The sequence below is a fragment of the Bos mutus genome, chromosome 2 (genome assembly GCF_027580195.1).
Source record: "Bos mutus isolate GX-2022 chromosome 2, NWIPB_WYAK_1.1, whole genome shotgun sequence".
NCBI classification, from domain to species: domain Eukaryota; kingdom Metazoa; phylum Chordata; class Mammalia; order Artiodactyla; family Bovidae; genus Bos; species Bos mutus.
Window position 1 is genome coordinate 71,316,608 of NC_091618.1, and position 24,438 is coordinate 71,341,045.

General features: G+C 40.1%; 1 protein-coding gene across 1 annotated transcript in view; it reads right to left on the reverse strand.

Annotated features, from left to right (window-relative positions):
* Positions 1-24,438, reverse strand: part of NCKAP5 (NCK associated protein 5) — a 1,094,443-nt gene that overhangs the window by 354,866 nt on the left and 715,139 nt on the right. The window contains 1 exon segment of the mRNA XM_070389536.1: positions 8,817-8,904. Coding sequence (XP_070245637.1) covers positions 8,817-8,904 — 88 coding nt within the window.

Sequence of the window (24,438 nt, forward strand, 5' to 3'; positions counted from 1 at the left end):
GGCAAGGTAATGTCTCTGCTTTTGAATATGCTATCTAGGTTGGTCATAACTTTCCTTCCAAGGAGTAAGCGTCTTTTAATTTCATGGCTTCAGTCACCATCTGCAGTGATTTTGGAGCCCAGAAAAATAAAGTCTGACACTGTTTCCACTGTTTCGCCATCTATTTCCCATGAAGTGGTGGGACCGGATGCCATGATCTTTGTTTTCTGAATGTTAAGCTTTAAGCCAACTTTTTCACTCTCCTCTTTCACTTTCATCAAGAGGCTTTTGAGTTCCTCTTCACTTTCTGCCATAAGGGTGGTGTCATCTGCATATCTGAGGTTATTGATATTTCTCCCAGCAATCTTGATTCCAGTTTGTGTTTCTTCTGGTGCAGCGTTTCTCATGATGTACTCTGCATATAAGTTAAATAAACAGGGTGACAATATACAGCCTTGATGAACTCCTTTTCCTATTTGGAACCAGTCTGTTGTTCCATGTCCAGTTCTAACTGTTGCTTCCTGACCTGCATACAAATTTCTCAAGAGGCAGATCAGGTGGTCTGGTATTCCCATCTCTTTCAGAAAGAAATGCAAAAAAGCAAAATGGTTGTCTGGGGAGGCCTTACAAATAGCTGTGAAAAGAAGAGAAGCGAAAAGCAAAGGAGAAAAGGAAAGACATAAACATCTGAATGCAGAGTTCCAAAGAACATCAAGAAGAGATAAGAAAGCCTTCTTTAGCGATCAATGCAAAGAAATAGAGGAAAACAACAGAATGGGAAAGACTAGGGATCTCTTCAAGAAAATCAGAGATACCAAAGGAACATTTCATGCAAAGATGAGCTCGATAAAGGACAGAAATGGTATGGACCTAACAGAAGCAGACAATATTAAGAAGAGATGGCAGAATACACAGAAGAACTGTACAAAAAAGATCTTCACGACCCAGATAATCACGATGGTGTGATCACTCACCTAGAGCCAGACATCCTAGAATGTGAAGTCAAGTGGGCCTTAGAAAGCATCACTACGAACAAAGCTAGTGGAAGTGATGGAATTCCAGTTGAGCTATTCCAAATCCTGAAAGATGATGCTGTGAAAGTGCTGCACTCAATATGCCAGCAAATTTGGAAAACTCAGCAGTGGCCACAGGACTGGAAAAGGTCAGTGTTCATTCCAATCCCAAAGAAAGGCAATGCCAAAGAATGCTCAAACTACTGCACAATTGCACTCATCTCACACGCTACTCAAGTAATGCTCAAATTCTCCAAGCCAGGCTTCAGCAATATGTGAACCGTGAACTTCCTGATGTTCAAGCTGATTTTGGAAAAGGCAGAGGAACCAGAGATCAAATTGCCAACATCCGCTGGATCATACAAAAAGCAAGAGAGTTCCAGAAAAACATCTATTTCTGCTTTATTGACTATGGCAAAGCCTTTGACTGTGTGGATCACAATAAACTGTGGAAAATTCTTACATATATATATATATATATACACACACACACACACACACACACACACATACACCATTATTTACGGATTAAGAAACTGCTCGTAAAAAACTTGAACTTCCATCTTCTTCCGAAACATCTGTCCATATTGTGTACATTCTGAGTCATCTGCATCTGCCGCAGTGGGACTGTGACTGCTGCCTTTAGACCAGACAGACTCTTCGGTCAGTTTGCCACTGTGTCCATCACTATTGCCCTTTGACAATAAGTCAGGTGTATGATGCTACTGTGGTTTTTAAAACCAAGGCCTTTTTGCCTTTGAATAACAAACACCACATCTTTCTATACCTATTTCCTTACCAAAAGTGGGAAAATAGCCTGTAACTCCCCCTGAGGACACACAATTGTTGTCATACCTAGCCCGTTTTAAACATTTGTATTATTTGGCAACTGTAGGTTTTTGGGTTTGCGATTATTAATCTAGTCCCAAACATCTTCATTCACACCCACACACACACACACAGTCTGAGGTCAAAAGTCCTGTTAGTGGCAGAAGCTGTACCCACATGCAGGTCTCTTTCCACCCCTCATTTCTGTTTGAACTTACCTGTCCACTTTTTTCTTTCTAAATAAATGAGCTAACGTAGGTTCAAATTCATGTTCCATAGACAGAAGCAGAGACAAGAAGAAATCTATTAGCTACAACAAAGCAACACAAAAGGTAGCCACAGACACAAGAGGACTCTAATGGGTAATGTATCATCAGGATTAAAATTCTCTGTATCTTAGGTTGTCTAGGTTGAAATATTTTGACAGATGAAGCTGAAGGAGTAATGTCCTCTCGACGAACTGCTCCATTTCATTTACGCTTAATTGCCCTTGCTCATATTGAATCATGAATGTTTTATCTAATATGCTTCCTAACTACTCAACTAAATGAAATGGTTACAGAGGCTTCAGGAATACACTATATAACACAGAAGAAACCCCCATATGCCTAGGAAAAAAAGAGTTGGAGAAAGAAACAGAAGAAGAGAGAAACAGAAGATGTTTCTCCTTTTCAGCCTCCTTTACAGAAAATCCTTTGAAGTCTTTCGTTTTCCTGTAATGAAAGGAATCTGTCCAAGGCGCTAGGTATGTCACGTTCCCTCCATATATTGATAATATTTCTCTCACTCATGGGCTTGTCTCTCCCAAAAAAGAAATGTCAGGTGCAAATATTATATGGCTTATTAATTGATTTCACTTTCCTTTCACTGATTTTTTTGTATCTTGAGACAAGGGTTTTGTGAGCAGGGAAGTCTGTGTGTTCCCTCCTGCTCCATCTGATTATCTCACTGGTAACTTCTCAGTTTCATTCTATGTATCTCACTTAGGAAAGCCTGAGATTTCTTTCTAGTTCTACCACTTAGCATTTACCAGAGTTCAATCAGGCTTCTTTGAGACTCATCCTTAAAAATGAGCAAGATAATATCTACTTTACAGACTGCTAAAATGAACAAATGAGACCCATTCTGTGTAAGCACTTTGACAACTGTAAAAGCACCAAACGCATGTGTCCTGACAGTCACAGTTGTATTAAAATACCAGAGATATAAGATGCTCTGTGAAAGGCAGGCTGTGGCGCACATGACTCTTGAGTCCATGACATCAGAGGCTAAAGGGAAAGGGAAATCGATTATTGAAAAGAAGTCCTAGGCAGGAGCAGAGTCTCCAGGGACAGCAGAGCCGTAGGTGTGGTGGCATCTTCCTTTGTGTTCCCAGAACTCAAGCAGGCTGTTCTCTGGGCTCCCATCACAGAGTGGCATATATTCAATTATCTGCTTTTCCTCCCTAGTTGCCAGCATCCTGTAAGCTGAGCTTTCCAAGAGAAGGCATCTTTCTACCTCCAGCACTTAGCATGGTGTGAGCTAGGTACCTCCAGCCTGCTAGATTAATGTGCTATTTAGTGTAGTAGACAGAATAATGTTCCCTCACTTAAATGTCCACATTCTACCAAGCCTCAGACCTGTGAATGTGCTTCCTTTACCTTCTATGGCAAAAGAGACTTTGCAGATGTGATTAAATTAAATATCTGGAGATGGGGGATTATCCTGGACTATAGGGATGGGCCAGAAAAAGGAGACATTACAATGGAACCAGAGTTTGCAGTTATGTACTCTGGAGATGGAGGGAAAGGCCAAAAGCCAAAGAATGCTAGAATCTGGAAAAAAACAAGGAAATAATTCTGTCCTGAAACCTCCAGAAAGAATGTAGCCCTGCTGCTATTGTGATTTTAGACTCTGACCTCCAGAATTATAATACAATAAATTTGTGCAGTTTTAAGCCATTAAGTTTGCTACAGCAGCAACAGGAAATAATATACATAGTTGCAAAAGTAAATGACTATATGAATGAAGGAGCAAGTAAATGAATGAATGGAGAGAGCTCTAGGTGGACAGCGGAAAGGCCTAGATTCAAGTCCCATTTAGCAGAGTAACTCGGGCTCCATGATTTCATCCCTCCAGAATTTATCTGCATAAGGAGTTAAGGCCAAGGAGTCAGACCAACTAGGGTTCAAATCCCTTCTAAGCTATTTCCGTTTGCATTCTGGGGCAAGAGCTCACCTCTAGGAGTCTATGTCCTCGTCTGTAAGGTGGGAATAGTGACGGTACTTCCTGCATAGTTGTTGTGGGGACTAAGCTACAATCCAGTCCATAGTCAATGGGACCCTGAACTAGGTATATTTTAAACTGTGATCACATAAAAATGCTATTTATGTCACTTGATGCCAAACCTTGAAATTATGCAAATTCTCCAAATTAAGAAAAAAGGAAGTGCACGGTGACAAAGCTAGCGAAACCACTGATAGCCACAGGCAGGTTTGTCTTAGCTGCTGAACAAAAACGACTACTGACTTTCCAGCAGGTCTAGGTGAAATTATACAAGCCCTAACTGATTCAAGTAACCAACTCTGAGAAGTCGTCAGGAACATGCCCCTTGAATGAACTAGGACCACCTTTCAATGCATGCCAGCAGTTAGCAGGGGTCTGGAACCTAGAAAGCTATTACACTACTGTTACTATATTAATTCAAAGACAAAAGCCTCAAACTTCCACAACGGAAAATAGGTTCATGTCAGAGAAATCTTACTGTTGGAAAATTTGAGTCAGGTGTGTCAATAACCCTTCATATTATGAAACAATAAATTTCCCGGCTCTTACCCCAAGAATATGACCTCAGATAGTGTTAACTATGCAGTCCACTGTTTCATCACATACAGCTTGCACAACTGGTTTCACTACTATTCCCATATTTAGAACATTGTGATGACGGAGGTGACAGGGATCTCCCTGGAACTCAGGGCCACCCTTCTCTCTGTTCTCATGTCCTGAATCCCCAGAGGGCAAAGTTGTGCCTAATTCCCAATAAAACTCAATAAATAACTGTTCAATCTATAAATGACCTTTATGGTTCATGTAACCCAAATTCCTCTCTCATTTTCCTGATAATGAACCTAAGGCCAATGAGAGCAATAGCTGAAAAATCCCTTCCATGGAGCATGAATTCATGTTACTAACTGTCTCCTCCCTAGAGAGAAGAGTTGACTTCCCAAATCTAACAGACTGTACTATTAAGAGTAAAGAGGTTTTTTTTTTTTTTTTTTGGAGTTTGGAGTAGAGAAATGTTTATTGTAGGCCAATGCAAGGAGATGGGTGCTCAGTCGTGTCTGACACTTTCACCCCAGGGACTGTGGCCCGCCAGACTCCTCTGTCCATGATGATTCTCCAGGTAAGAATACTGGAGTGGGTTGCCATGCCCTTCTCCAGGGGATCTTCCCAACCCAGGGATTGAACCCAGGTCTCCTGCATTGCAGACAGATTCTTCACCAGCTGAGCTAAGGGCCTCAAAAATCCCAAATTCCCGCAAAGCTTTCAGCAAAGCCCTTTTCTAGCAAAGGTGAGGGAGGGGCGTGGTTAGTTGTTGCAAACTTCTTGGTGTCAGAACCTTTGTTCTTGAGGTCAAGTCATGGTCAGATAATGATGTTCCTGTAAACCTTCACCAAATAAAATTATTCCCTGTTCTGACAAGAACAGGCAAGGACATAAGGCACAACTTTCACCCTTCAAGGTCGAGGTCCTGGCTGAGAGGTGGCGGATTTTAGCTGGCAGTTCCCTAGGGCCACACACCCAGACCCTGCCCAGCTGTTGAGGCTGAGGGAGCCAGGTGTTCAAGACCCAACTGGTCCTCAGGCTCCTCAGATGGCACAGGCCAGGTACCAAAGACCAAGATCCAGGCAGACTCCCATTGCTATTAGGTCACAGAGGTGGGGATGGTGGAGAGATTCACCAGCAACTCAAGGGCCGGGCAACCTTGGCCAGAGCTCTGGGGCCTGGCAGGACACAACCCCCAGCCTGTTCCCTGTGCCTCGCCTCCTCCCCAGCTCACCTGCCGGCCTGAGGCCTCTTACTTCACTCTTCTAAGGACAACCCCTCCATCGACTATTGGCTGAACAAGCCCGGGTATTCTCCTTAAAATTGAGAAGCATCAAGGAAAAAGAGGAATCGTAACAGAGCGGGACAGTGCACAGCCCTTAGCAGGCAGCCATTGTCGAGTGCCATTACCACACAACACATTACCAGGCAATGGTTACCAGTTACCCTGAGACCACTAACGCCAGAAGGTTACAGCGAGGTTAGAGGGCCTGCTCAACCATTCGTCAGCGCCACAGTGGGCCCCTCCTCCAAGTAGCAACTCTCAAAGAGGAAATAGCTTTTAAAACACATTTTTAGAAGTCTCTGTTTTTCTAAGAAGCTTCTGGTTTCATAAAATGAATTCTGATGATAAGTGTTTATACCACAGATTTGGCTAATAAGTGGTAAAGAGATAAGCAAAGAATGATTAAGAGAAAATAAGAACCTGGATGAAACAGCCGCGATGAGGACACGGAAAAAAGCACAGAAGGAATGCTGAGTTACTTAGTTCTAATTGAAGCCAGGTGTTACCAGGGGGCAGCGAATATGATTCTTTAAGGTTAAACAGAACCATTTAATGCAAAGTCAATATGTTTTTTTTTTTTTAAACTTATACTTCAATTTTCTGCCAAAGAAGATATTACTACCTAGGAAAGATTCAGACCTAGAAGCACTTAAAACCTTATCTTAACTGCAGGCGACCATTCACCAGGAAAAGCTGGGCATGCCTTCCCCACGTGAAGATGACCTCAAGAAGAATATCAACCTTTTCCCTAGAAATAGATTTTAGTGGTTTTTCTACTGTCTTTATGGAGCTAACTTTAATCTCCTCTGAGTTAAGTCAACACCTTGCATTGTTTTCACTGGAGATGGAGAACAGTTGTCTCCGGTGTCAAATTGTAGACCTGTAGATGTCTCAAGTGGAGAAGGCAATGGCACCCCACTCCAATACTCTTGCCTGGAAAATCCCATGGACGGAGAAGCCTGGTAGGCTGCAGTCCATGGGGTCGCTAGAGTCAGACACGACTGAGCGACTTCACTTTCACTTTTCACTTTCATGCATTGGAGAAGGAAATGGCAACCCACTCCGGTGTTCTTGCCTGGAGAATCCCAGGGACGGGGGAGCCTGGTGGGCTGCCGTCTATGGAGTAGCACAGAGTCGGATACGACTGAAGCAACTTAGCAGCAGCAGCAGATGTCTCAAGAGTCAATAATTTAGGACGCAGACTTAGGGGCTTCCCTGGTAGCTTAGCTGTAAAGAAACAGCCTGTAAGCGGCAAAGAAATGAATGGTAGGTTTAATCCCTGAGTTGGAATGATGTCCTGGAGAAGGAAACAGCAAACCCACTCCAGTATTCTTGCCTGGAGAATACCACGCACAGAGGGCCAGTGCGCTGCAGTCCATCGGGTCACAGAGTCAGACATTACTTAAAGAGTAAACACACACACACAGACTTCTGAAGGCTAACTCTACCTAGATTTCTTAACTTTATATGATACTGTCACTTTTATTATTAGATTTCTCTCAATACTGTCATCATAAGTTGGGTTGCAGAGCCCAAACCCTGTGAATTCAGGGAAGCTAGTGTGAAATGACCATTTACCAGCTGGGTTCCTTTCTTTGCCTCTCCAAACCCACTTGCTTTCTTAGCTAGCCAAAACCTGGGGCCACCCAGTGATCATCTTAAACTTTGACCCATTCCCTTGACTTTTTTAGCTTTTAAAAGCTCTCTATGCATAGTTGTGCAATGGATATTGGGTGTTTATTTGTGATTTTAAGGGCTTTTCAATAAAAGCCTTCCATTGATCTAGATAGAATGCCTGGGCCTCCTTCTGCTGTCAGTGTCTTCTCATCTGTGTGGCCAACTTGGGTCATGCTCAGATTAGATGCCCAGCTTCCTGGTCTAGTCACCTTGCTAGTGTTTTTTGTTTTATTTTAAAGATTTATTTGTTTTTGGCTATGCTGGGTCTTCATTGCTGTGCATTGGCTTTCTCTAATTGTGGAGAGCAGGGCCTACTCTCCAGTTGCAGAGCAAGGGCTTCGCATGAGCATGGGCTTTATTAGGCACTCAAGTTTCAGTAGTTGTGGCGCATGGGCTCACCAGCTGTAGCTCGTAGGCTCTAGAGCTCTAGGTTCAGTAGAAGGGGTGAAGGGACATGGTTGCCATGCAGCATGTGGGATTTTCCAGAAACAGGGGTCACATCCATGTCTCCTACATTGGTAGGTGGCTTCTTAACCAATGGACCACCAGGAAAGCCCCTCATTTTACTAGTGCTAAAGCACCGGGGGATAAGGGTTATCAAAAGGTGACAACTTGTTAGTCTACTGACCACTGGCTCTCTTTGGATGTCTATAGATTTCATGTGGCCTGAGGCGCAAGGCTACACACATAAGCGGAGCGGACAGGCATAACCTCAAGCAGATCTTCAGCACCCTGGGATCGTCTTCCTCTCCAGGAGCCTGTCACGCACACTCACACTCCTGCCCCTTTACGTTGGCTTCCCTCTGCCTGGAATGTTCTTTCTCTTGTTTCTCTATTCCTCAGGCCCACTTTATATGTGACAGCACTGAGAAGTATTCCTTACCTCCCTGAACAGGAAGAATTACTCCCTCCCCTTTGTTCCCAGATACCTCTTTTTCAGCCCTGGTTAGAATTCTATAATACTTCTTTAGGTCTCTCTGCATCACTATAAACTTACATTTTGCACTCTCATACAACTAAATCTATGATTCTTTTTCAAAAGTACAAGAAATGAATGAATGAAGTAAACGTGTACAGGTTTCCTCAAACAGAGGTAACTGGGGTGGCTTTCAGCCCTGGGGTCGGACCGTCCTTTCTTATTTATCTCCAGGTAAGAATGGACAGAGATAGAGAAATCTGAGCAAAACAAGCTGACCAGTAGCCAGCCAAGAGTAAGACATATGGTGTACCTGATAGACCATTATATTAACAGTTTCTTCTTTTTTCTGTTCCGGAGGTCCTTGACTCTGTAGTAGATTTCGTACGGTTTCTTCCATCCTGAAAAGTGAACAAACAAAAATAGATAGATGGACGAATAAATAGTTTAAGAAATGTTTCCTATTAACATGGGTCTTATTCAGTTAGTAGAAATCATTCTTTAGCAAATGATTCCCTAAGCTTAAAGCCTAGGAATCTGTTTTCTCTCCTTTCGCCTTCATCCCCTGTATTAAGAATCTGTCGTAAGTCCTCTACGATCCTTTTGCAGAATGGCCCTGGCTTCTCTCTCTTTCTGTTTACCATTCAGGTCTCTATCCTTAGACTCTCATGTCTATACTATTGCAAACATCTTCCAACATCCCTCTTCACTTTCAATTTGACACAATGTCACTCCAGTAATCTTTCTGAAATACTCTGATTTTTTAAAAATCAATTTTCAAAGTTGACAAATCCTACATGAATGCATTTTCACCATTAATATACTGTTACATCTTCCCATTGTGATCTCTCTATGTCAGCACACAAAGATACACTTTATTCTTTTCAACTACTTCCTAATATTCCATAATGTGAATGTACCATACATTTTTTAAACATTCCTCTGCTGATGGAATTTAAATTGCTTCAAAATTTTTGCTATTTCAATTAATAAATATCTTTACAAATACATCTTAATGCACATTTAAGAATATTTCTATAGGTCACATTATACCATATATTGTATGCCATAATCTTATTAAGTACCCACGTCAATGTACCCCTTCCCAACACCTCCCCTCTCAAGCCCAAAAGAGAAGAGTAAAACACACACACTCATTTCCATTTCCAGACATTGTCTCAAGCTGTTACTACTTTCTGGAATGCCAACAGCCTTTCATCTTCTCATGGGCCATCCATCTTTCAAAATCCACCTCAAGTTTCACTTCCTAAGAGACTTCTTACTAGTACCCTACTTCTGTGAATTCTTACAACCCTATACTTATTCTTTCATTTTAAAATTCTCCATTCTAATCCTCAAAGATTTCATGTATGCATGCTTTGTCCTCTGAAGTAAATTATAATATTTTGTATAGAACCACGTCATATATTCTTAATTTATCCTTCAATTCTGGATAAAGTAAACACTCAGAAGACATTATTATGTGAATCTCTGGTTGATTCATTTTTTAAAAATATTAAATGCTTACTCTGTAACAAGCAATGAAAATGTATATTCAAACTGTATTCAAATGGCCTTGTCCTTGGGACTTATCCGTGAGGATTCATGGACCAGAATTCTGAGACTGGGTCGCCTGAATGAAACACATTGAACACAGTGCTCTTGTGCCCAGAGCCTGAGTCGTCTGTCTCTTCCTGTCCCATCCTGAAGCATGTATTCTAGTAACTCAATATGATCCTAGTTCAGAAGAGTTGTAGGGAGAAGTAGACTAAGCCCTCTCTCTCACGGGCATCTAGCAAGACAAATTAGGGGCTGTAGGGGTCTATGCATTCCTGGAAGTGGCAAGGCCTTTACAGTAACCAAGGTAGTGTGGTTCAGAAAGCCAACTTCTCATATGGTGCATCATTACTTAGCAGCAGAGAAAAGACACTGCAGATGAACTAGGCTAATCCAAACCAGGGTTATAATTGGGGAAATTCTGCCTTCTCAGGGAGTGGAACCATTATCCTTTCAGGATTTGGAGAAGATGGTGGACACTGATTATCAGTGTGCAGAGATTGATTTTTTTGCACATTTACACAAGCCACCTCTTCATGAATCCATCCAGGAAAACAAAATATGTTCCTAATAGTTTCACATATCTCATTTTATTAATGGTTATTAAGTAGTACTTTAAACTTGTCAAAGAACTCTCTCATCTGTTAATCATTATAATGCACTTTTGGCTCAGTAGGTAGAGTCTGCCTGCAATGCAGGAGACGCAAGTTTGATCCCTGGGCTGGAAAGATCCCCTGAAGGAAGATTACAGCAACCCACTCCAGTATTCTTGCCTGGAGAATCTCATGGACAGGGAAGCCTTACAGGATACAGTACATGGGGTCACAAAGAGTCAGATATGAATGAGCATATGGCAGTGGCAATGCACTTTTAAAAATATCATTATATCTCTGTGGTAGATAATAAAGCTGAGGCCCAAAAAGGTTAAGTGGCTTACTTACACGATCATGGTTAGTTGGATAGGGAGTTAGGATTAAACTATTTTCATGACTGTAAAAACAGCATCCTTTTTCCACTAGGCTTTATTTACATTCAAGGAAATGATTTTAAATGGAGTCTTAACTCCTAGTTAGGAGTTATATTTGTGAACACCTATTAGCTGCTAAACCCAAGAAAGCAAAAATATTATTTCTGACCTGAGGAGAGGTTAGAAAGACCTGGTAGAAAAGACAAAGTAAGTTTATGAGAAAAGAATAGGTGTGAAGAAGTTACAAATTCTGAAATAATAAGTGATTTTTATACTTTATAATTTCATTTTATAGAAACAGAAACAACCTCTTTAATGGTAGTAGATTTTCCATGATATTTGCTAAACCTATCATAAACAAGAAAAGTAGGGATTCATTGGTGGTTCAGCGGCTAAGACTGAGTTCCCAAAGCAGGGAGCCTGGGTTTAATCCCTGGTCAGGGAACTAGATCCCATATGCTGCAACTGGAAGAACCTGCATGCTGCAAGGAAGACTGAAGATCCTACATGCTGCAACTAAGACACAGCATAGCAAAATAAATAAATACAAACATTTTAAATAGGAAAAAAGAGAAGGGTAATGATACTGTTAATAACTTGCCCAAGATCACTCAGCAGAGACTAGACTCTCATCTCCTAAATATTAATCTACTCTTTTCCTACCTTAGCAAAGAGACTGAAAGTCTTTCTCATGTCAATCCATATTTTAATCATTTATATAAAAATTTGGCTTAACTACAGCCCAATAGGTAAAGCTCAGTTAAAATAAAATCTTGTCTTTGTCATCAATAAATTAGAATAGAATTCTGTTTCAGTGCATATCTTTTTTTTTGTTTGTTTGTTTCAGTGCATATCTTGCTGAATTATCTCTTCTGTATATTTAAAAGTTCTATGCATGAGTTGCTGGATTAAAAAGAAAAACATTTATTCACCTTCTCCCCTTTCTTCTTGACTTCACAGTTTAAAAAATAAGAAAGAAAAAAGAGGGCGTGGACAGAAAATTGTTAAAACAGAATCTCAAGCAGCCTAGATCCACAGTAACACTGTGAACACTTTTCTGGCACAAATTCATTATTAATTAAAACCAGTTATATATCCAAGCTACACCTTGGAACAGAGTTGTAGGGACTCAGCTTAACTCTTGATAAAAAAAAAATTAAGTTGTCTCATCTTTTCACAACCCTTATGAATCTGGTGACAGAGAAATATTTTGAACCTTATAAGAATATACCATTATTTATCCCCTAATGACATTTTTAAAAAAGATTATCATTTAGTAAACTCCCTTATTTTAAAAATCAAAAACTGTGAAGCACCATCCCTTGTAGTGCAGTGTCCAGTGACACTTTATTTTGTTTTATTATTTTGATAGCTGGTGTATGAGTCTAGTCTGCACACAGAACAATTACACCATCCGCTTCCCAAATGTGAACTAAAAATAATCAATTCCTTTCTCCAAGTCAGGCACAGGTAGAGTTTCTTGCTTGTAAGTTGCTGATTTGTTGAACATATCATTAAACACTAACCTTAATTAATATCTTCTAGTTCTGTTTTTTCCCCACTTTTGTCTATCCTGAGATTAAATCCTTTTGTCCTCTAAGTATGGGTCAAGTAACTATCATAACTAAAAACAGTCTAGGCTAAAATTACACTTGGTGAAATGTAATAAATTTTAATACATATTAAGTGAACTATTTTTTAAAAGTTAAGTCCTATACACATCAGACAAATAAACTAAATTCATATGCAAATAGTATATTTTACATAACATAGATAAAAATGTAAGAACTGTATTTAATTAAAAACAGATTCCACGTTTTATGGTATATATCACTTAATTACCACCACCACTATAGTATTTTCTCTAGGGGAAGAAAAAAAAGTTTTGCTTAAAAGGGGCACAAACTTAAAGTTAGAAAAAAAGGACATTAAAAAAGAATTCATGAGAATAACAATTCAAAACCACCTAAGAGCTGGATCAGTGAGAATTTGAAACAAAATCTCCCTGTGCCCAGAGATCCACCTTTGTCACAGACCCCCATTTAAAGAGCACACGACTGGGGAATTGTCATTGGATTTGCACCCATGTCTTATAGAGACAGTCTCCCTGCACAACAAAGGAAGATTCTTCTGGAAGCAAATGTTCAAAGATGATGGTTTCCTGAATCTCTTCAAGGCAGGAAACAACCTAATAATATCACAATCAGAGAATATGATTTGAGTCCTAAAGAACTTCATTCATTCAATAATGAAAGGATTATCAGAAAACAGGATCCCAGAGCACTCTGGGAGCAATTTATTCTAACAGCAGGTAAAGGAAAGTGAACTCGTCCACACTCCTTTCTTCCTCCCCAAATCCTGCCCTCTCTTTTTTGCCTAATGAGACTCTGGGAACTGATCAGACCATTAGACTGAAGTGTTCTTTTGTGACTCTTGTGATCAAATATTCAGTTTAGTATGTCATTTTTGACAGAAATGGAACAAAATGAACACAAAAACAAGAAGTCACTCTCCTCAAATCAAATTAGTAACTCATAAGGCTCTTTGAACCAAAAGCTGATCATGCTTTTTGTTTTTAAGAAATATACTTTAACTTGTGTATTTGCTGATGAGTCACATAAAACTAAATCACTAATGTAATTTTTCAATTGTCCCTCGTATTTTCTTATGTGAGAGGCTTCAAGATCATAACTCACCCACTTCTGCTAAAATGCATGCCATATTCTCTTCACCTACACTGTGCAGTTTGTTGAGAGCTGCTGCTGTGACTTGCAAATTGCTTCTCCTTGTGTTTTACTTTATTTGACTCCCAATCCTCTCATTTCGAGAAACTGTATCAATTTAAGCAAGGATACCTCCATGACTGAATTTCACTTTAAGACAAGAAGAAAGGGACTGTGGTTCAAACAGAAAGAAGGCTGAAGGACCTGGGGCAGGGCACGCTGGAATCAAGATTGCCAGGAGAAATATCAATAACCTCAGATATGCAGATGACACCACCCTTATGGCAGAAAGTGAAGAGGAACTAAAAAGCCTCTTGATGAGAGTGAAAGAGGAGAGTGAAAAAGTTGGCTTAAAGCTCAACATTCTGGTCCCATCACTTCATGGCAAATAGATGGGGAAACAGTGGAAACAGTATCAGACTTTATTTTGGGGGGGCTCCAAAATCACTGCAGATGGTGACTGAAGCCATGAAATTAAAAGACACTTATTCCTTGGAAGAAAAGTTATGACCAACCTAGATAGCATATTCAAAAGCAGAGACATTACTTTGCCAACAAAGGTCTGTCTAGTCAAGGCTATGGTTTTTCCTGTGGTCATGTATGGATGTGAGAGTTGGACTGTGAAGAAAGCTGAGCGCCAAAGAATTGATGCTTTTGAACTGTGGTGTTGGAGAAGACTCTTCAGAGTCCTTCGGACTGCAAGGAGATCCACCCAGTCCATTCTAAAGGAGATCAGCCTTGGGTGTTCTTTGGAAGGAATGATGCTAAAGCTGAAACTCCAGTACTTTGGCCACCTCATGCGAGGAGTTGACTCATTGGAAAAGACTCTGATTCTGGGAGGGATTGGGGGCAGGAGGAAAAGGGGATGACAGAGGATGAGATGGCTGGATGGCATCACCAACTCGGTGGATGTGAGTTTGAGTGAACTCTGGGAGATGGTGATGGACAGGGAGGCCTGGCGTGCTGCGATTCATGGGGTTGCAAATAGTCGGACGCGACTGATCTGATCTGATCTGATCTGATACAAGAGAGTGAAGCACAATAAAACAAAGTATGCTTGTATATATTTCCTACATTGGAAGACTATTCAGCAATCAAAGGGAATAAGCTGATACATGCAGTATCAAGACTCTCAAAAACATTCGGGTGAGGGAAAGAAGGCACACACAAAAGACTAAATACTACATGATTTCATTTATATGTAACTTTAGTACAGGGAAAATTAATTTATGATGTAAAATTTAACAACAGTGATTGTCAAGAGAGGGCAGGGGAGGGGCAAGGACTGACTGGTAAGGAACACAAGGAACTTCCTGGGATGATGCTAATGTTCTATTTCTCTCTAGGGGTTTCAATGGATTGCACAAATACAAGCATTTGTTGGAATTCATCCAATGCTACATTTAAGATTTGTGTATATCATTATACATAAATTTTACCCTGAAACAAAAAATACAGAGTAAACAAATATGGAACTCTAATTAGCAATATACATACCCATATCTACATAATTTGGGCCAAAATATATCAATGCCTAAAATTTACTCTGAAATGCTTTAATGATTATATGATGGATGGAGAGAGAGATGGATACATGGCTAGATATGTAGAAGAGCAAGTAAAAGTGAATGGTAGAATCTAGTTGGTGGGTTTACAGTGTTTGCTATAAAATGCATTCAACTTTTTCTGTATTTAAATTTTTTTCATAATAAATTATTGACAAAGTTATTTGTTTTTAAATGTAGACCATTTATCTCTTGGATAGAAATGCAGAAGAGAAGCAACTGCTTTTCTTCCACAAATGGTTGCTAGGTGTATGCAGGTCTGGCTGTGTGGATCTCAATCTCTACAGAGAAAGGAGATTTGGGTGTGGTGTCTCCTTACACCTGGAGAGAAGTCACTTGTCTTCAGATGTGTTGCTGGCCCTTCTGCTTCTATGTGTGAAGATCCTGAGGCTATTCCCAGGCTGTCTGTTCTGTTTGATTACAGCCTGGAGGTCTCTATGGCACTCTGACCTTCACTTAGCTTCTGCCTGCTACACTATTCTGAATCTTGGCCACTTTTAGTGAGCGTGCTGACCTGGCAGTTTGTCTCCAGCCACTGCTGTAGGAGTGCCCTTGACCTGCTGCAGTAGGCCCCGTGGGTCTCCAGGCAGCCTTGAAACCACACAGGATCTGAAAAAAGCCTGGAAAGGTAAAGCCCAGGATCTCCTTTGTACCCGAGCCTAGTGGACCACCAAGTGGGTAGTCTTCTTTCCATAAGGAGAAGCCTTACCTTTGTGCTTTCTTCACACTCTGAGCTCCTCTCCATCATAACCTCGTGCATCTTATTAATGAGCTCTGAGTTCCTTAAGTTCAGTGACTGTCTTATTTATCTCTGACAACTAAGCATAGCTAGTGTTACTGAGTCAGTGTTCAATAAGTTCTTTTTTAAGTGAATGAACAAATGAATCTAATAGTTCTTTTACTCATTTGTCCCCTGGCTCCTTAGATTGTCATTGTCCTACAGACCTATATGTAGATCTAACTGCTCAGAGAGAAGTCATAACAGGTGAGAGGTACAACAAGACTAAATGGGCTGTGACTCATGGGGCTAAGATGCAGGGCTCCTGGTCATGGGTAAAACAAACCAAACATCTCCCAGAAATAACTCCCTACTCCTTCTGTCAAATTTAATATGCAGTCCACAGTTCATATGCTTCATCTGCAACTAATTAGCTTAGATAGTTAGAATATTATCCTAATGAGGCCAGGGTTCGCGATTCAGTCCCTAGCCTGGACACCCTTTACCACCTGGCTGACTAATCTCTGCTAAGAAAGCCCAGTGTCCCACTGCTAAAGGAGAAAGGATTGGAGAATTATATAAATGAAGAACATATTTTGTATGGTCTCCCAAATTGTTTGCAAATCATTTGCTTTTAAATTTCTTTTTCCCATCCTACTTCATTGCTTTCCTCAACAACCCACCCTACCTCTCCATTTGAATTGCAGTGAAAAGCTTTCCTCAAGCTCAGGAGTGAGAGGAAAAGCTGACTAATTTTCAGTTTCAAGATGAAACTGTTCATGTGGAAACTTTGCTGGTTTAGAACTGGGTTCTGCCCAAGTGCACCAACTTGTTTCCTTACCAAATAAGCTTCCTCATTTAGAAGCTAGCACATCTAAGCATGGAAGCAGGGACAATCCCCAGGTGGGCTGTGACTCTGATGTTCTTAACCCAGTCTTCCCTTATCCTGGTTTAATAGTTAGGAAGACTAAATCTATGTCGACAATAACTAAAAAGAGCACGGAAACTGAAGTTTACTCTGGCTAAATGTGGGAGAGATACGATTTCTTCTTTCTTTCCTAGATGATATATATTTTTAATTCAGCACAAATTTTGCCAGAATAATACTGTTGCCCAGAAACCACAGTGCTCTTAATTCACTCATGGGGACACAGCACCATCTATAAACAGATCGAAAGGTGCTAGTCTAATTTGAATTACTGCATCATATTCACTCCAGGGCCATCTGTATGTGAGCAGAAAGCAACATAAATTTCCTCATGGGCAGGCTTATCCTGATCCTGCTTGGGGAGCTCACTGTGTGGAGAGAGGCAGATTTTAAGAAGGCAAGGAAGCAAGGATATGCATTCAAAGGAAAAACCCTCATTTTTCACATTGAGCTGAAGGGAATCCTCTGAATGTTAACAAGCAAATCTCAAGTGTCTGCACAACAGAGGCAGAACACAAAGCTGCATTTATGGATTCATGTGTTTGTAGAGTTTGCACTAATCCAGAGATAGAGAATCCTGTGTGTGCTGGTGAATGCCAGAAAGAAGTGTACCTCACTAGTTTCCACTGTCCTGAAGGCAGGGTTGGTGATGTTTCCCAAGAATCCACAAGAGGTCTACAAAATGGGTTACTTCTCTCAGTGGAGCCTGGTTTTTTAATTAATGCAGTAGTTATTAATATGATTAGCTTCATTAATACAAAATAATTAACAGTTAATACAGTCCCCCATGTCCAATCTCAAAAGCTTGTCTTCCTTTTTAAAAAACTTTATTTTGTATTGAGGTATAGCTGATTAACAATGCTGTGAAAGTTTCAAGTGGACAGCAAAGGGACTCAGGGACACATACCTATGAATCTATACCCCTCAAAACTCTCCTCCCATCCAGGCTGCCACATAACATGGAGTGGAGTTTCCTGTACTATACAATAGGACCTTGTTGGTTATCCATTTTAAGTATAGCTATGTGTACATGTTCATTCCAAACTCCTTAACTATCCCTTCCCCCATCCTTGCTTTCCCGGTAACCATAAATCCATTCTCTAAGTCTATGAGTCTCTTTCTGTTTGTAAGTTAGTTTTGTCTCTTTGACTTCTAAATCTACCCTTATGATGTGTCCTAATAGAATTCCTCAAAATAGTGAATTTCCACAAATACACTCAGATTTACTTGGTTTTTCTAAGATTTTGTTGTCTTGAGTAGTCTGAAGAATGAATATTCTTTGAGTTTGATACTGCCCAAAAAGGACTTTGAATTAACAAGACAACTATTTTTAATATAAATGGATTATTTAGCACTAGTGGTACAGAACCTACCTGGCCAATGCAGGAGATTTAAGAGACACAAGTTTGATCTCTGGGTTGGGAAGATCCCCTGAAGGAGGGCAAGGGAATCCAGTCCAGTATTCTAGCCTGGAGAACACCATGGACAGAGGAGCCTGGCAGGCCACAGACCATAGGGTTGCAAAGAGTCGGACACGACTGAAGTGACTTTGCACAGCACGGCAACACATATTATTTAGGGTACAGATCTTTATAGCTCAGTAGCCAAAGGTCAGGGAAACTTTGAAGATAACAGACATTTCTATTTGTAATTGAACCTCACTGTTTATTCTTATTGGCTGCTGATAATAGGAATAAAAATAGTTTAATGTGTCATGAGGATACATATTAAATTGTAAGTAGAGGCTATTCTCTTTTAGAATATTAACATAACTAGTTGGAACATCATTTTCCCCATTTCTTAAAATGAGAATTTTATCATTTTACCTTGGTCAAGAAAACAATAAAATGTGGACTGAGTCATCAAGATTTCTTTCTTGATTTGCACCATGCTTTTGAAAGCCAAATCTAGTAATGTAAGGACATCAGGTACTCAAAATGAGGCCCACCGTATGTTTATAATTTTTTTCACAGTTGTGACTGGCTCCTCATAAGATGGTTAAGACCCCCAGGAATTCACCACACACTCTGTTTTATCATGCTTCAAAACCTATTTGGGATTTGACCCAGAAAAAAATGAAGAATTGAATGACATGATTAGACTTGTTTCTCATTGGGAAATTAATCATGAATTTGATTCTCACTTTCCACATCTTAAAGACTCTTTTTCAGGGGGCCTTGAAGAACAAGAGTTAATGTTAAAGAGTCAAGCCAACTCTCTACTGGATCTGAATAATGTCCAAGGCAGCACCGTAAGTTCGTATTTTGTGTTGTTGTTGTTGGGAATATTAGAGAAGGACAGGAAAATCTAATTGACCATATTTGGGATCCAGTTATAGTATTAAGTTTTGGGGCAAGAAAGTGCAATAGTAGCAAAGAGATGCTTTAAGAATCCATAAAACTGGCTTCTGGAGTCTCCTGCATGGCACAGGGCATTCTTCAATGGGCCTGCTCTTTAATTCATATGCTTGTTTTGACATTTGATTCATAATAGTTTAGGGTGGCTTCTCTTAATTGAGAAGACAGTACTGCAAACCACAGCACAGCCAGAAAATTGATGCTATCAGATCCTCTCCCAGCCTCAACTCCTGTGGCCACAGTATAGTAAGTAAATGTATGAGAGTCCTATACTTCCTAAAATGACATAAGTGGGTCTGTGGAAACATTTCTACCAGCTGCGCAACTTTGGACAAATCACTTACATTTCTAGAACCTCAGTATCCTTCTCTATGAAATGGATATATCACGTCAGTCCTACTTACTCCAGAAGGATGTTGCGAGGATGCAACGAGACAAAATGTGAAATGTTATATAAGTTGGTATTTGTTTCTCTTATGTCTTTAACTAACTTTCAGAAGTAAAGGCTCTGTGAATTATAGATCTTCTGGAGATGATGTGAGAAAGACAGAAAATAGTCTCTTTGGGAATATAAACCAATCAAGTCAACCTTGATGGAAGCACCTACTGTCTTTTCCTTTTTTCAGAAAGTATAGAAAAGCTACTGCACCTCTCTCTAATTTCCAGCAACAACTGGTCTGAAGAATAGGGAAGGAAAGTGAAGTCGCTCAGTCATGTCCGACTTTTTGCAACCCCATGGACTGTAGCCTACCAGGCTCCTCTGTCCATGGGATTTTCCAGGCAATAGTACTGGAGTGGGTTGCCATTTCCTTCTCCAGGGGATCTTCCTGACCCAGGGATCGAACCCAGGTCTCCTGCATTGTAGACAAATGCTTTACCATCTGAGCCACCAGGGAAGTCCTAAGAATAACCTACCTTCTAAGTCCGGAAAGGACAGGTTACACTGGTGTCATAAAGAACCCCAACATCCCAGCGGCTTAAAAATGACTGAACTGTATGTTGACACATGGTCTGGGTACCTTGGCAGTCAACTGTCCTCCAGGAGTAGGGAGTTTCTATGTCCTGGTTTCCCAGGACAGTCCAGTTTATGTCTATTATCCTGGCACAATTATTAATCGCATCCTTTTCACTCCAGCATTTTCTGGTTGGATGATAACATATTATGATCTTCCTGTAAATGGAATAACTCAAATATTCAAGCTGTCTTAGCCTCTCAACATGAGGCATTCAGTGCTACTGGGAAAAGAGACACTGGTGAACACTGTAGGAATTTTTACTGTCTCATTCCAGAAATCACTTCAATTTAAAAGCCTTTGGCCAGAACCAATCATAGGGCCTGACTAAATACTACAGTAGCTGGTAAATTTTGTCTTCTGAGCACCCAGCAAGGAGAAGAGAACCAGATACTGGTGCTAATAAAAAGTCTTCCATATCTGCATTGTCAGAATTGAACACTTACACGGAACTACTTCTCAGTGAGTGTCTGCTCGGCTTGTCTGACTGTACACAGTCATCTCCAGGTGGCTGACTGCCAAAACTCAAGACAGGCAAATGGGTGTTAGTCGTGCTGGTCTTTTCCCATTGGGTATTACTTCTCTCCCTCTGGTGACTGAGCTGTCACTGTTGAGACTTTTCTCCCTTCCCAACTAGATATCCATTGTCACCCTTCTTTCACGCATGCTAAATTGATCACCACCCTATACACTTAGTCCTTTTGAGCTTCCTGAATTGTCTACAAATGTGTTCCTTCTAATGGGAAATTTTGAAATCAACACCTTCAAAGTCTGTTTTGCTTTGAAGAACACAGTATAAGCTTTCAGCGTGACAGTTAATATACATATGTTTCTGATGTAGCCTATTTTATAGCAGCTATCTATAAACATGGAAAAGCAGCCTATACTTCCACAGAACTTTTGTGATCATCTAAGTCACCTCAGAGAGGAAAATGGAAGAGGTGGTTGCTCAGTGGTGTTAGCAGAAGGAGACATTTAATGTTCCACTTATTTTTTACCCAACAGTCCTTGTTTAAAATGTCATCACAACTCAAGATATGGCAATAACTGGCATGCTTGATCCTTAGAAATTCTGAAGTGTAGAAATGTGTCAAGATTTAACAGGTAAAAGTGAAAACTGGGGAAAAAGAAGTCAATTTAAAACCTGCTTCTGTGGTAGATTAAAAACAAAAAAGGAAACATCAGAGTAATACTTACTCTGCAATGTCATGAAAGTGTGTTTTGTCAATCATCATAATCATCTGGTATTTGGAGAGAGATGTTCCTGCCAATTACCATAAGAAAAAGGAGATTCCTTCCTTTCCCTCCTTGCCTATCCAAATAGCAGCATCCATCAAGCTCCAGACTAAGTCCCATCCCCTGTTTCCTGATAGCTCTGGTCCACTGGAGTCTCTCCTTCATGCAGTGAAAAGTGTTTTCTCAAGAACAATTGCAGGAAATCATCAAGGTAGGGTGGGGGCAAATCTCATTAAAATTCAGATTCACAGGTCCACCAGAGATTTAGTGATCCAGAATCTCTGAGAATGAATCTGTATTTTTTATAAAGAACTTCTTGCACATTAACTTTTAGGGATCTCTGTTATAATCTCATGTCTTCCCCAAACACTTATATAGTACTTGGCATGGTTAAATATTACAGAAACAATTTAATGTGCAGGATTCTTGTTTCAACAACTATCTGTGAGTGAGTTAGAGGGCCCCAGTATGTACCTCAGGTCTTCTTCTATTATCCCCATCACAGAATCAGTATCAATTTACTCTGAGTGTATGGAATATCTCTTGAGTTGTGGACTTATATACTAATTAGCTTCATCTGGAACATAGTTGATGGTGAAAAGTAGATGGAAAGTATGGTTAGATGAACCTAGGTTTCATTCCAATGCTGAAAAACTTAAAGACAATTCCTTCTATAATATGAGTAATCATTCTCTCATTTACTCATTCATTCTTTCATCATCCCCTCATGAATTTATCTATTTCCTTATTTGCTAAGACAATTCCTTCTATAATATGAGTAATCATTCTCTCATTTACTCATTCATTCTTTCATCATCCCCTCATGAATTTATCTATTTCCTTATTTGCTAATCATCCATTGAACCCATCTATGCACTTTGTACTATAACCAGCCACTCAAATAAAGAAAATCAGCTAAGTATAGGAAACCGGCAAGCCAGTAATTACATTATATGTAATAAGTTCCAAAAGAAGATGCCATGAGGTGAAAAAAATCTAAGAGGCTAAGAGAGTTCCTTTGGAGGTGTTGACATGTGCTGAATTTTTGGAAATGAGTAGGATTTAATTAGACAGAAAAGAGATTTTCAAACTAATGATTTTGTTTACAAATTTTAAATTGCTTGCCATGAGCTTTTGCGATGAGAAACATGCTTTAAGTGTGTACATCACAGTCCATATGCCTACTGAACGTATGAGCATTTCATTTTAGAATTGTATAGGTTGTACAGACATTTTAGTATTGTTTAGTATTGACTGAGCGACTTCCCTTTCACTTTTCACTTTTCACTTTCATGCACTGGAGAAGGAAATGGCAACCCACTCCAGTGTTCTTGCCTGGAGAATCCCAGGGACGGGGAAGCCTGGTGGGCTGCCATCTATGGGGTCGCATAGAGTCAGACATGACTGAAGTGACTTACCAGCAGTAGCAGCAGCATAGACATTTTAGTATTGTTTAGTATTGACTGAGCGAGTTCCCTTTCACTTCTCACTTTCATGCATTGGAGAAGGAAATGGCAACCCACTCCAGTGTTCTTGCCTGGAGAATCCCAGGGACAGGGGAGCCTGGTGTGCTGCCGTCTATGGGGTCACACAGAGTCAGACATGACTGAAGTGACTTAGCAGCAGCAGCAGTATTGTATAGACATTTTAATCAAATGCAAAGCATTTGTCCATCATTGTTAGCTAAACTAGTTAAGACTCTTCCAACTGAATTAGATACATTTAAAGTTATGTTCACAGTTTAATGGAAATTTATAACTACATTTCAAACAGTGTCAAACAGAGCCTCTAGTTACTGCTCCCCAACTGATACATATTCCTAAATGGAGCACTGGTCTCATTACATTTCATGCACATATATATTTATTCCCCGCAACTTGGGATGTTCAGCTTTCCTCCACTATTTAGATTCTGTTCTTCCTGACTTTGAATGTCTATGAGAAAATAAAGAATAACCACGTCAGAATATCTGTTGCTAAGAAATAGTATGATAAAACTAATACCAATAACTGCAAAATTTCCCAACCAGAAGGTTAAGATAAACAACAGTGGATTGTTTTCAATTATTTCTTATTGTGGAATACAAGCTTTTACATAGCACTTTTATTGCACATTTCTGCCCAGTGAAATAGAGGCTGGAAATAGGGTGACTTTTGGTGAAAAGAGTGCCCCTTTATCCTTGAATTCTCAATGCTTCAGAAAGAAAGAAGCAAGGATAGTTGGGGGAAAGGGCAGAGGACCTCTGCACTAACTTGAAAAAAAATTTTAATATGTAAAAGCACCAGAGAAACCAGTTTTCAGACTTATCACAAAAGAAAAAAAAAAAAATGAGACACTAAGTACTGATAAACACTCAAAATCTGCCAAGTGTCAGGATTTTTAAAATGTAAATGATGAGTGAGAATATGCTATGCTGATTGAATTGCTAGAAATTATCATGGCAGCATGCATAGATACATACAACATTAACTGCTTTTAATGTTAAAGCTATGCTATTTTAGGACTTCCAGATCCATGGTCAGAAGTCCTTTTCTCCCTTCCCTCTCCCTGTAAACATGAGAAACTAGGCAGACTCTGTCATCTGTCCATTCATGCAGGATTATTGCAATATTGGTAAATTCTACACACCTACACTATACAAAGGGCTTCCCAGGTGGCACTAGTGGTAAAGAAACTGCCCGCCAATGCAGGAGATGTAAGAGATGTGGATTCAGTCCCTGAGTTGGGAAGATCCCCTGGAGGAGGGCATGGCAACCCACTTCAGTATTGCTGCCTGGATCACAGATTGTGCCACGGGATCACAAAGAGTAAGACATGACTGAAGTGACAGCTAAAGTGACTTAGCACACACTCATGCATACCATACAAATA